Source organism: Heteronotia binoei, chromosome 1, assembly GCF_032191835.1.
Source record: "Heteronotia binoei isolate CCM8104 ecotype False Entrance Well chromosome 1, APGP_CSIRO_Hbin_v1, whole genome shotgun sequence".
Lineage (NCBI taxonomy): Eukaryota > Metazoa > Chordata > Lepidosauria > Squamata > Gekkonidae > Heteronotia > Heteronotia binoei.
The window spans coordinates 62827816-62840666 of NC_083223.1; the positions used below are offsets into that span (position 1 = coordinate 62827816).

The 12851-nt window shown below is 42.0% G+C and overlaps 1 protein-coding gene across 1 annotated transcript in view; it reads right to left on the bottom strand.

The window, feature by feature from the left end:
* The window catches only part of COL21A1 (collagen type XXI alpha 1 chain), a 137571-nt gene that overhangs the window by 78824 nt on the left and 45896 nt on the right, over positions 1 to 12851 (bottom strand). Inside the window, exons 10-15 of the mRNA XM_060235204.1 lie at positions 7157 to 7210; positions 6984 to 7037; positions 4214 to 4267; positions 3381 to 3434; positions 1130 to 1183; positions 984 to 1037 (exon numbers count right to left, since the gene is read on the bottom strand). Coding sequence (XP_060091187.1) covers positions 984 to 1037; positions 1130 to 1183; positions 3381 to 3434; positions 4214 to 4267; positions 6984 to 7037; positions 7157 to 7210 — 324 coding nt within the window. The remainder of the gene's footprint in view (positions 1 to 983; positions 1038 to 1129; positions 1184 to 3380; positions 3435 to 4213; positions 4268 to 6983; positions 7038 to 7156; positions 7211 to 12851) is intronic.

Here is a 12851-nt window from a genome sequence, read left to right on the forward strand (position 1 = left end):
TTAACAGAAGCTGTGTGCTAATTTGTTGAAAAGTTTGCAGGTAAACAGCAAACACCATGACTGATTTCACACTAGGCTTGTTCCGGGTGGAGAGCCCTTTTGCTCCTGGGGCTTCTCTATTTTCGTACAAGCTGCCCTGGAGCTGTGAGTTGGTGCACCTGGTATATTCAGTAAGTTGGTGCACCTGGTATAAAGCTGTTGTCTTGTTGTCCTGGTATATTCAGTATATACTGAATGGCTGGGGGGGTTGTCTTGTAGCTCAGTTTAAACAGAGCTCTAAGAGACGCCAGAACAGGATCGGTCAGGGCAGCAGGAACTGAGAGCACCGTGGCATTAGCACAACTAATGAAAATCTAGCAGAAGAAAGCATGGGCCCAGGGAGATCACATCAGGTTTCAGTAGCAGTGCACCTGCCCAGCAGCTCTGTTGCCACCTCTTCAGCTTACAGTTGTGCTATGTGGTGAATGGTGGAATATTCCCTGTTATCCCTGAAACTGAGTACATTTAGAACATACCTCAAGACTGAGTATATTCCTGATCTTTCAGAATATATGTAAATGGTCTGAATAAGCCAGATCACAAGCAAATTGTGAAACATGGAATGTAAAGGTCTATTATGTTGTTTGGATGAAATTTATGACAGCAACAGAAAATTAACTAATTCCTAATTAACTAATTAACTAAGATGTCTGCAAGCTGTTAAAATAGTGTTTCTGTACAACTGAATTATTACTAACACTTGAAGTCAGTGGCAAATTTACAGACTCACTGATCATGTGTACATGTTCACACACTCATGTTTCAAGGCAGTGAACTTTCACCACGTTTAAATATCATAGCTGTCTTTATCTCTCACCCCGCATACATACGCATTCACACACATACATGCATTGAGAATGTACATAAGTTTGCACTCATATAAATTCATTCTTTATTCACATTATCTATACTGTAGGGCCTGTATAAATTCAGTATTCAAATACCTTGAAACCCGGGTTCCCAGGTACACCATCCTTTCCACTTCTCCCAGATTCCCCCTGTGGTAACAGGCAAGATACTATTATTCATGATATATAACAGAAACATAAAATGAAAAGGCAAAAAACCCTCCCCAAACCTAAAAACTTACAGGCCGGCCAGGCATTCCAGGAAATCCTGCTTCACCCTTTTCTCCTTTTGCACCCTGTTAAAAGGATTAGAAACGAATAAACAAGACAACTGTTTGAGCACTAGCTAGCACTAGCTAACATTTCACTAGTGTCTAAGTAGAAACCCACGCAGGAAGAGGCAGTCCATGGCAGCATTTGAGGGATGAATATAAAACTTCTAACCTATAGGACAAGTCCACCAGTCACAACACCGTCTATAGATTGTCCCATCTCTAGAGCTGTCGCCCACTGGCCTGAAACTGAGCTGCAACTTGCTTAGGAAAATAGGAGACTTCAACCTACCACAAAAAGTCGAGTCTTAGAAAAAAAAGAGGAACATCTTTTTAAAAGATACATAAACATAAGATGCAGCAACGGACACTTAGGGCAAGAATCATGAGCGATTCTTGCAACATGGATGTGGAGAAGTGGTTTTTCTGCCTCCAGCGCACATGCAGACATCCCCTTGAGTTCACCACGATATTCTCACTTACATTTCTTTTAAACGACATAGGATATATTATACAAGACACAACATTTATGACTTTCCAAGCTCCCTGCAGAAAATCAAGAATAATAGTTTGTAGTCCTCAGTGTTGAAGGAGCCAAACTAATCTTAATTCCTCACTCCTTTGGACACTTGGGCATACTGCATCAACACCAGCCCCACTGCCATTTAATTCACTCAATATATTTCTGTCATACAAACTCACACCCAACTGCAACACCAAAACCACTCCAGCATAATTAATAATAAAAATAATAATAATACATTTTTATTTATACCCCGCCCTCCCCGCCGAAACAGGCTCAGGGCGGCTTACAAGACATAGTACTTCGTACCATGATACAGCAATAAAATTCAAAGCAATAGCAATTAAAATACAATTACATATAAAACAACATTTAAGTTAAATAATTTAAAACCATATTAAATTAATAATTATTAATTAATAATTAATTAAATTAATAATTTAATATAGTGCTACAGTCTTGATGTACATGTAAACATAGCTTTTATGTTGATGCAATGGTTCCACCTTAACAAGCCAGCTGGAAGAGGATGGTTTTGCAAGCCCTACAGAACTGATTAAGGTCCCGCAGGGTCCACACCACCTCTGGTAGCTGGTTCCACCATTGGGGTGCTGTTATCGAGAAGGCCCGCTCCCTTGTTGCTTTTAGTTTGGCCTCCTTTGGCCTAGGGATTTTTAGCAGATTTTGTGAACTAGATCTCAATACTCTCTGGGGAACATATGGGGAGAGACGGTCCCTAAGGTAGGCAGGTCCTCAGCCATATAGGGCTTTAAAGGTAATAACCAGCACCTTGTAACGAACTCTGTACACAATTGGCAGCCAGTGCAGTTCCCGAAGCCTAGGCCATGCATGTTTCCACCTAGGTAGTCCCAGTAACAGCCTGGCTGCCGCGTTCTGCACTAGCTGCAGTTTCCTAGTTCAGCACAGGGGCAGCCCCATGTAGAGGGCATTACAGTAGTCTAACCTCGAGGTGACCGTTGCATGGAGCACTGTTGCCAGGTCGCCACGCTCCAGGAAGGGAGCCAACTGCCTCGCCCGCCTAAGATAAAAAAAGGCGGATTTAGCGGTGGCTGTTGTCTGGGCTTCCATTGTCAGGGAAGACTCCAGTATCACTCCCAAGCTCTTGACCCTGCGCACTGCTACAAGTGATGCACCGTCAAAGGCCGGTAGGGGGATTTCCCCTCCCAGACCGCTGCAACCTAGGCAAAGGACCTCTGTCTTAGCTGGATTTAGCTTCAGCCCACTCAGCTTAAGCCAACCTGCCACGGCTTGCAACGCCTGGTCCAGATTTGCAGGGACATCGTCAGTCCGGCCGTCCATCAATAGATAGAGCTGGGTGTCATCAGCATACTGGTGACAACCCAGCCCATATCTCCGGGCAATCTGGGCAAGGGAGCACATGTAGATGTTAAACAACATCGGGGAGAGGACCCCACAATTAAGTAGGTGTCTTTGGAATAGTTCTCCCCCAATCGCCACCTTTGTCCCCGACCCTCAAGGAAAGAGGAAAGCCACTGCAAGGCTAGCCCCTGAATCCCTGCGTCGGCGAGGCAGCGGGTCAGCAACTGGTGGTCGACCATATCGAACACAGCTGATAGGTCTAACAACAGTACCGCCGAACCACCTCGATCCGAACCACCTCGATCAAGAATATACAGCACACTGGTAACACAGGTCTCTTCTTTAATCTAAACTCACCTTTTTCCCATAAATTCCTGGTGGGCCTTGATCTCCTTTAGGTCCTCTGTCACCCTTGATCAAAATACATATAAGAGGAAATAATCACTTTTATTTCAAAATATAAGGAAACAAAAATAAAAATGGAAAAAAAGAACTTGCAATCCCACACACTCAGCATATTATGAGTTAAATGTTACACTATATTTTGGGTAAAGGCAGACAGAAGAAATTAATTGGGACATATTTTTACTGGCCTGCAAAAAAGTACTCCAGAATAAAGTGGATTCAGATCTTCAAACCACCTTGAAAACATACATTAGCCTTCATGTTCTACAGCCTAGTCTCCTCTAAACTATAAGAAACTACCAAGCAATCCTATCTAGATGAATGAAAACCCAATCTTTTTCCACTACATGAGATGGAATACTAGAAACATGTAACAGTTTCTCAGACACAAATTAAAGTTTCAGTCAACATTAAGAATATTTTTAAAGATTCAGGATTAAAATAAATAACAAGACAAGAGACAGTCAGCATCTGTTCTGGGCCATTGGTTGGTTTCTATGGCAGAGGAAATAGTGGTGCACCTAGCACTGTTTCACAGCTTCTTTGACGGAATAGGAAGCTAAACTGCCCCAGATGGAAGGTAGCTGTCTTGTGCATACAACCTCAGTGGGTATACTTGCCTACTGGTACCTGCTGAGTAACTTCTCCATTCTGAACTACTGAAGACCAATTTTGAATTGTGTGTTGTTGTTTTTTAAATTAAATACAGAATACTATTTTGCTTTCCAAAATCCTTTGATACTTTAACATCCTACCCATTGTTACAAGAAGCATTTGGTTTGAACCTTAGATGCCGGCATCCCATGCAATCCAGGGAAACCTGGAAGTCCACGTTCACCCTAGAAAAAGAAAACAAGAACCATGAGAAAGTAAAAACAAAAAGGGTAAGAGCCAACTGTGAAGTATCACTTCTTGCCCACAAAGAGCTTCAGTGGTCTGTATGGACATAACTTAGAATCTTATTATCTTACCCATACAACCCCTGAAGCCTCCCATTTACACCAAAATATAGTGTTATATATATATATATATATATATATATATATATATATATATATATATATATATATATATATATATATATAACACTATATATATATATATATAGTTAGTTAGTTAGTTTAATTTGTGATGTGGTGCTGGAGAAGACTCTTGAGAGTCCCTTGGACTGCAAGAAGATCAAATCAGTCAGTCCTAAGGGAAATCAACCCAGACTGTTCCCTGGAAGGTCAGATGCTGAAGCTCAAATACTTTGGCCACCAAATGAGAAGGGAGCACTTCCTGGAGAAGATCCTGATGCTAGGAAAAACAGAAGGCAAAAGAAGAAGGGGACAGCAAAAGATGAGATGTCTGGAAAGCGTTACTGATGTTACAAACACAAATTTGAGCAGACTTCGGAGGATGGTGGAAGACAGGAGGGCCTGACGTGACTTTGTCCATGGCATCGCAAAGAGTCGGACTTGACTGTACAACTGAACAACAACAAAATAGTTTTATATAATCTGGCCATTACCCTCAGCCTTTCGTTCTTAGAAAATGATGCACAAAATTAGGTGCACAGCCCAATGCTTTAGCTAGAAAACTAACAGAGTCTCATATATCTGCTGGTTGTAGCACCCAACTGCAGCTTAATTTCCACCTGCAAAACACCATCTAAAATGCACAAAAACATAGAGGCCATGACAATCCAGGATTCACATGGCCCTTCTCCACCAGTCAAATCAAGAATTTGCCTAGAGAAAGTGTAACATGTTAGAGGCACTTTATGGCATTATTAAAGTACGTTTAGAAAAGCACCACTAATTCAGGGGAGAAGATGTTCATATTTAATGAAAGCAACTGAAGATTACAAGTATTTAAATTGGTACACTTTGCCTGTTTAGAGAAAAAAATGTATTCAGATATTGCTATTTATGAATTTGGCCTCACTGTTGTTCATTTACAATGCCAGACGTGAAATTTTTGCAAATACTTTTGAACTACAGATAATTTATTTTCAAGCTCATCTCATACTGTTCTAAGACAACAGCTACCTCAAAGGAACTGAAAACACATCCTAGCCTAAAGGTTTCTTTCTTTCAAACATGGAAGTCCTAATGATCACTGAGAGGATCCAGTAAGCATGGGCTTCCCCGTTCACTACAAATGTCATGGAACTGGTCAAACCACACTTCATTGCACTTGCAGCACCTCTGTTTTAGATGTATTTAAATGGTTTGAATGGTTTAAATGGTTTTAGATGTATTTAAATGGTATGAATATGTGTGTTTGATGTGTTGGTATGTTTTGTGGAAGAGCACCTCATTTCGTTGCTCTCTTTTTGTTGAGAACAATGACAATAAATTTATCTATCTATCTATCTATCTATCTATCTATCCATCCATCCATCCATCCATCCATCCATCCATCCATCCAGCTTACTCCCACAATTTCTACACAGCCGGCAGATACTCATACCTGTGATCTTCTCTGTGAAACACTGGATACCCCCCACTCTCCTAGTGGTGTTTATCTGAATCTGTGCAGATTTCCATAGCAGGACATGCAGTACACTTCCCTCCTGATGCAAAGCTTGCATGTCCTTTTTTCAGAAAGTCCAGACTACAGGAGTTCTTTCCTGCTTCCCGTCAATCTCCCAAGCTCTGCCCCCCTGTCCAAAAGCATGGGATCCAAACCCAAGGATGTAAGCACCCAGAAAACCTATTTATGAACTTGAATGAACTCTGTCTTACAGTTGGGAGCTGTGGATCCACCCCCAAGGGGTCAGAAAATAGCAGGCAACTAACTCACCTCACTCAAGCAGACGCCCCTCCCAGCAAAACTACCTGCTTCTAGAACACTCATCAAAAGCTAGAAGCAAGAAGGCCAAGTCCTTTAAGCGCTTTTTACATGTAAAAGGATTTAAAAGGCTGACTAGCATGAAAACATCCTTCACAGAGATGTGCCATAAATGTGTGTTCTAGGTTTGAATTTTCCACATTTGCAAGATGATATCTTGAAACACGGCCAACTTTGTTCTTAAAAATATTAACCATCAGTAGGACATAACGTGGAAGCATTTATACCTTTATGTCTCAAACATCCAGATTCAGGTGGGTAGCCATGTTGGTCTGAAGCGACAGAACACAGTTTGAGACCAGTGGCAACCTTAAGATCAACAAACTTTAATTCTGTGTATAAGTGTCTGCATGCACTCACACTTCTTCAGATACAATTGTATCTAGCTAGAAAGTTCCAAAGACACTGTGATAAACACATTCACAACACACTCCCAGATGTAACCTATTTCAGAGTGCTAAAATTTCTCTGCGATTGGGGGAAATAAAGTTCAACAGTGAGCTTTGTAATATGGGACAAAACCATCAAATAAAAGGTCCAAGTCTTCGTAGAATAGAAGAGAGCTGTTTTGAAAGTATTTTGTAAATTCAATCGTGGGACTTTTTACAAGCAGCAAAGTATCTATATGAAAGTATATTGTATATATTTCAAATATTCTGAAGGTGAATATCCACTTATCCATGTTATATGGATTTGTAAGGACACTGCAACACTGACCTTTTTCCCATCAGCCCCAGGTTCGCCCTTCATGCCTGGAAAACCACGTGGTCCCTGGGGAAGAATAAATATCAGTTACTGACTCTTTTATAGATTTACCTTTGTTTATCGATGGGATTGCACCTTTACAAAGACTTCACTTTAGAAGTCCAGAAAAGGCTCAGAGAACTTACTTGAATCCCTGGGGATCCTGGAATACCTGGAGTTCCTGGTACTCCTTGGTAACCCTAAAAAGAGAAACACAAACATTATCCCAATGCACATTTTAACAGTCTGTTTTCAGTTATTTAATACTGTGAGCTTTGTGATCAGGAAGAAAAGCATTGAATAAAAGGCAAAAATCAAAGGATCATAGAAGGCGGAGCTGCATGAATTTGTTTGCAGTGCCATCAAAAGCTGTAGTCAGACTTGAAGACCCCATTCTCAGAATAATGCCTGGCATTTTGATGTTACAATTTTGGCAAACTAGAACTAATACTATATAATTGCACAGAGCATTAGTTTTCTCTAAACGCAGTGCTTGTTTATACGATTTTAGAGCAACTATTACAACTAAGCTTTAGATCAAATGCCATGGTTGCATGAGCGACTGTTATTCTGTGTTAAATAATCTTGATTCACCACCACCCCCAGTTACATGCATACAGTCTTTCCTCCACTTGAAAGCATGTGTTGAATGAGTGGTGACTGAGATAATCTTTACTTCAACCATGCTTTAACCTCCACATTAGTCATACTTCCAAGTAGCCAAGGTGGGGCAGAGTGGCTGGGCTAGTGCAGGCACAGTGAGGCCACCACTGCTGAGCCAAGTTGGTTCTCATTGACTGCTCACTGCTGGCTACAGACGCAGAGTTGGAATGGGCTACCCAAGTCCAGCTACATGGTCCTGCAGCCAAAGAAGACTGCATGCCCACCTTGGCTGAAGAGGACTGGTCTGCTCTGCTTGGCTGTGTTGCTGGGCTCCTTGAAGCCATCATCTTCTGCTGCTTCAGCAAGTAAAATGTGTCTTCTAGGCCCAGCTACATGCCCCAGCTCCTTTTATTTTATGTATGTATTCATTGTGAGGTCAAAAGTGACCTCATGCTCCACCAGTGTCCCCCACCAAAAAATATTCTGGCTATGGGGTGCTGCTAGCCCTGACCTGGATGGTTCGGGCTAGTCCAATCGATTCAGCTCTTAAAAGATCTCAAAGTCAGAGTCAGCCCTGATTAGTATGTGGACAGGAGACTACCAAGGAAGTCCAAGGTGGCTATGCACAGGAGGCAATGGCAAACCATCTCTGTTGATCTCTTGCCTTGAAAATCCTATAGGGTTGGCAGCACTTTCCACAAAAGTGCTATCAGCTATCAAATCTCATTAAACAATTACCATACACCTTGAGATTTCTCTTTATCTACCACTGGGATCATAACCCTTTTATAGAGAGAAAACTGTTAAATAATTATATCATCGGGAAGAGAAATGCACTGAGTGCCATGTAACACTAGTGAAGCACAAGCAACTCTTTAAAGCCAGGAAACTCTCTTCAGTTTTTCCAGGACAGCATCTGCAGCAGTGGGACCATTAATGCAATCAATGCCCAACAGTGGGGCTATAAGGTGGGTCATAAGTATGACAGAAAATAGATACATTTGCTGTTGACAAAATGAAAATAAACTGCTTCTTTTTTTTTTAAAGAAACACTTTCAAACTTTGTCTATAAAGTGCTGCTAATGTATCTGGCTTTTATACAAAGAACACAGTGTAAAGATTCAACTTCAGGCCATGAACAATCAGAGAGCATTAAAAAAAACCCTCAAACCCCACAACAAAGAAAATCAGTACCAGTATCCTGCAGTTCTTTGTTTTTAAAAAAAAAAAATGCTGGCACCACCGGGGAAAAACTACTTTATTAGGTGAGACATTTGGTATTTTCTAAGAAAGTTAGGGACAAAAATCCACGTGTAGAGTCTGCATCTGGATATCTCAGCAAAGCCAGCTGTGCCAGGCCATTTTTAAAGCTGCAACCACTGAACTGGACACTAGAAACCCAGAATAAACATTTATGAAATTCCATAAAGGATACAAGATGTGAAACTGGTACACATCTCTTCAGGTCAAATTCTTCACTAATAAAAAAAACCCCTCTGAAATTGTATATATTAGTTTCAATCCACTAGTGAAGAATTTTCATATTCTTCCTATGCTCCTACTAAGAAATCATACTGTTGTCTTTTCCCCCCAAATGCAATGGATTTCTGACATTCTTACGCAGACTACGAAACAGCAAACTATCCCTGCAAGTTTCTTGCCCAAGAACCCAACCAGGACAATAACAGAATTCCTGAAGTATCTTAAAGTCAGCACCTGCCTGGCCAGAGGACAGACTGTTTTCACCAAAGGCAAAGCTGTTGTCTTGCATGTGTTCTAAACGGGGCCAGAAGATACAGACCCATATGTATTATCCCATCATCTGAGCTATGGATATCCTGGATTGTAATTTATAAAGTGCTTTAGAGAGCCAAGATTGGCTACAGTTAGCATTCTAAAGTATGATACTGGGGTGAGAAGATGCAAGGTGAAAACTTTACGTTCGATTTCGCACTCACCTTGCGCCGCTCTCACATCCGACTTCTCAGCGCGGCGTCTTCTCGATTTCCCACTATTTGCGTCGCGCTGCAGCAAACATCGCGGTTTTTGTGCAGCAAACGGAAACTGTTTTTTAGCTGTTTCCATTTGCTGCATGAAAACCAAGATGTTTGCGGCAGCCCCGGCGCAAATAGTGGGAAATGGGGAGGACACTGCGCTGAGAAGACGTAGGGTGACCATAATGTCTGAAGGCCAGCCAGGGACACCTGGGGGGGGGGGAAGGTAGGGGTGTGTGCGCGCGAAGCGCGTGTGGTGCCGGAAACAGGAAGTGACGTCACTTCCGGTGACGTCACTTCCGGTGATATCATGCCACCGCTGGAAGCAGGAAGTGACACCACTTCCTGTGACATCATTTCCCCGCGTCACCTGCCGGAAACGGGAAGTGACATCACTTCCTCTGACATCACTTCCCCCAAATGACATCATTTCCCCCAAATGCCACTGCCGGAAACAGGAAGTGACTTCACAGCACTTCCTGTGACGTCCCCAAAAATCCCCCAAATATCACCGCCGGAAACAATTTTGTTCTCAAATCCTGTATATACTTCATCAGTATATGGGATAAGGCACTTTCTCAACTGTGCTGCATAATGCAGCCTATTTATTTTGTCCTGTTTGCTCTGTTGGCTCTATCTGCGCCACCTTCATCACTTTCGGGGTGTGGATCCCCCAGTGGGGTGGTCTCCCGACTCCCTCCGCCGGCTGTTTCTGATAGCCCTGCGCCCCCTCTTTCATTTGATATGTGTCCCGTGCGGGTGCCACCCTCCCGCCGGGAGATGCCGCAAAATGAGCCCCCTTGAGGCTTATGGCGGCAGGGCTCGGGGGAAGCGAGCTAGACTAATAACACAGGTCGAGATGCAGGACAGGAACCCGGAAGTGACCGACAGGCTGCTTCAGCAGGCTGCTGCGCCGGCCCCCTGGGTCCCACAACGATGAGACCGATGCCACAGGGACGGGCTCGAAACACTCTATAACCCCTCAAAAGAACAGCAGTCTAGCTCGGTCCCGGTATAGGCAGCCCGGGAGCCGGGATTGGGTGGCCAGAACCGGGAATGTCCCGGGAGACCGGGACGGTCTGGCCACCCTAGACATGAGAGCGGCATAAGGGTGAGTGCTAAATCGGCCTACTTGTACCCTCTATAGGGTATGCCTTTAAAAAGGTATATCAAGATTGCTGCAAATGTGAATTTGCACCAATGCCAGGATTCAGGCTGAAGAAGACTAGGATGGTGACTCAGGCAGCTATGCCTTTCTAAGGCACATCAACTTATGCCAGTGGAGCTTTGTTGTTGTCCTAAGCAAGCAATCATAAGCAGATCTACTCAATGGTGCTCACTCTCTGAAAAGGGCCCTTATGATCATATTGTAAAGTGATCAGAGGCAGGGCTTAAGACAGGATACCTAGTAAAATAATAGGTGGTGATATTCTATACTGTATTTCAATCATTTCAAATCAGCATATTTAGGAACTTAATGGTAGAATACAGTAGCTAGCCTTGATCTAAAGTTATTCCAGTTTAAAACACTGATTAATGCACTTTCAATCCATGCTCAATGCACTTCAGTGATCATCTGCAAGTGGATTTTGCTGTTTCCACTGTAAAATCCAGTGGCAAAGTACATTGAACTTGGATTGAAAGTACTTTATTCAGTGTGTGTAAAAGTTCCCTTTGACTCATCAAAAGCAAATGCAGAAGCCCAGTGTTTATCTGATCTACGGCTTTCGAGAGGTCTTGGTTAAGAGTAACTTGAATTGTGTCAAGAACAGTATATTTCAGGTTTTTTACTGTCTCCATTTCTGATTTTTGATGTCCCTCTCCTTCTAAAATGTATTTCCCAAGGAAAAAATCTTTTCCATACTCAAAAAGATGTTCAACTTGGTAACTTGTGACTCATCTGAGGAAAATATACACAAGTGCCAAATTACAAAGCTACAGAGAAATGGTTTATTTTTCTTCCATGGGTCATTATGCCATGATTTATGTTACTACTAGGAAGCTGAGTCAAAAACTAAAGCCGATATGTGGATGATGATAATAATACCAGAAATGTTTTATGTCATTTACCTGTTTTAATATAACAGTGGTATTTTATTCCTAGTCCCAGATGTAAGTACTAGGGGGTTATCTGCCACTCTAAATCAGTAATGGGAGCAAGGTGGGGGTCAAGGAGAAACTGAATGGAAGTGGGCAACTTAGTGTATATGTGCCAGGCTGCAGTTAATCATGTCAAGCTTCTGGAATGGCTAAAACCCAGAATTCACATATGCAATCTTTCTATAACTCTTGAAACTGTCACATTCTTGATCTCTGATCCAACACAGAGAATTTATCTCAGCAATTTCAGGAAGCCTAACCTTGTTTTGTTGGAAAAATAAATGTCCTTTCTGGCAAGGAAAATAACTGCTATAGTAGCCAGACAAATTAGATTGCAGAAAGAAGACTACATAAAGTAGACAGTAAGTTTCTTTGACTGAGGGCAATGCAGTTTTGTTTACTCCAGGACATACTGCAGATCTGGAGCATGGCTGTGGCTCACATTATCCATTTCCTTCTCTCTCCTCCCACAAAATTTCCCTCTTCCATCACCAGCTTTTAGCACCATATCTGTACTAATACAAAGTAAGGTTTTTACTCATATTTGCAAACCTGGTTGAAAGATTTATTTCAAACCACAGCTAGGACAAGCAGCCCAGTTAGCATAAGGCTGATGTAATACTACACCACAGATAAGACCAAGAAAAGAAGAAACAAGAAAGTACACAAGAAGAAAGAAGCAGGTGAACATACCAGTCCATCTCTGATTATTTAAACATTATGTGAAGTCTGCACGAGGAATATGACATTTGAGCTGTATAAAAGAATTAATGGCCTGCAATACAATGCTGCAATAGGCAAAAGAAATGGTGTGGGGGGAGGGGTAATGGAAACAATCCTAGTGACAAAAATAACTGATTTTTGCAAGGCTCAAGTGGAAGATGCATTTATCTTGCAAGGAGGAATCCAAACAAATAGGTTCTTTTAAGTTCTCCCAACTACAACTGGAGCCTGATTCCTGAAGATAAAAAAAACATAAGGCTAAACTGTTTAATGTAACAGCCTATCAGCATGTGCCATATTCACATCTCCATCTGACTGTCAAAAAGAGATTCCAGCATGTCCATTAAAGATGGGCACATTTAACACAATAGGGACTTATTATTTAAATGGGGGGGGGCAATTCTTTGGGAAATGGGGAACA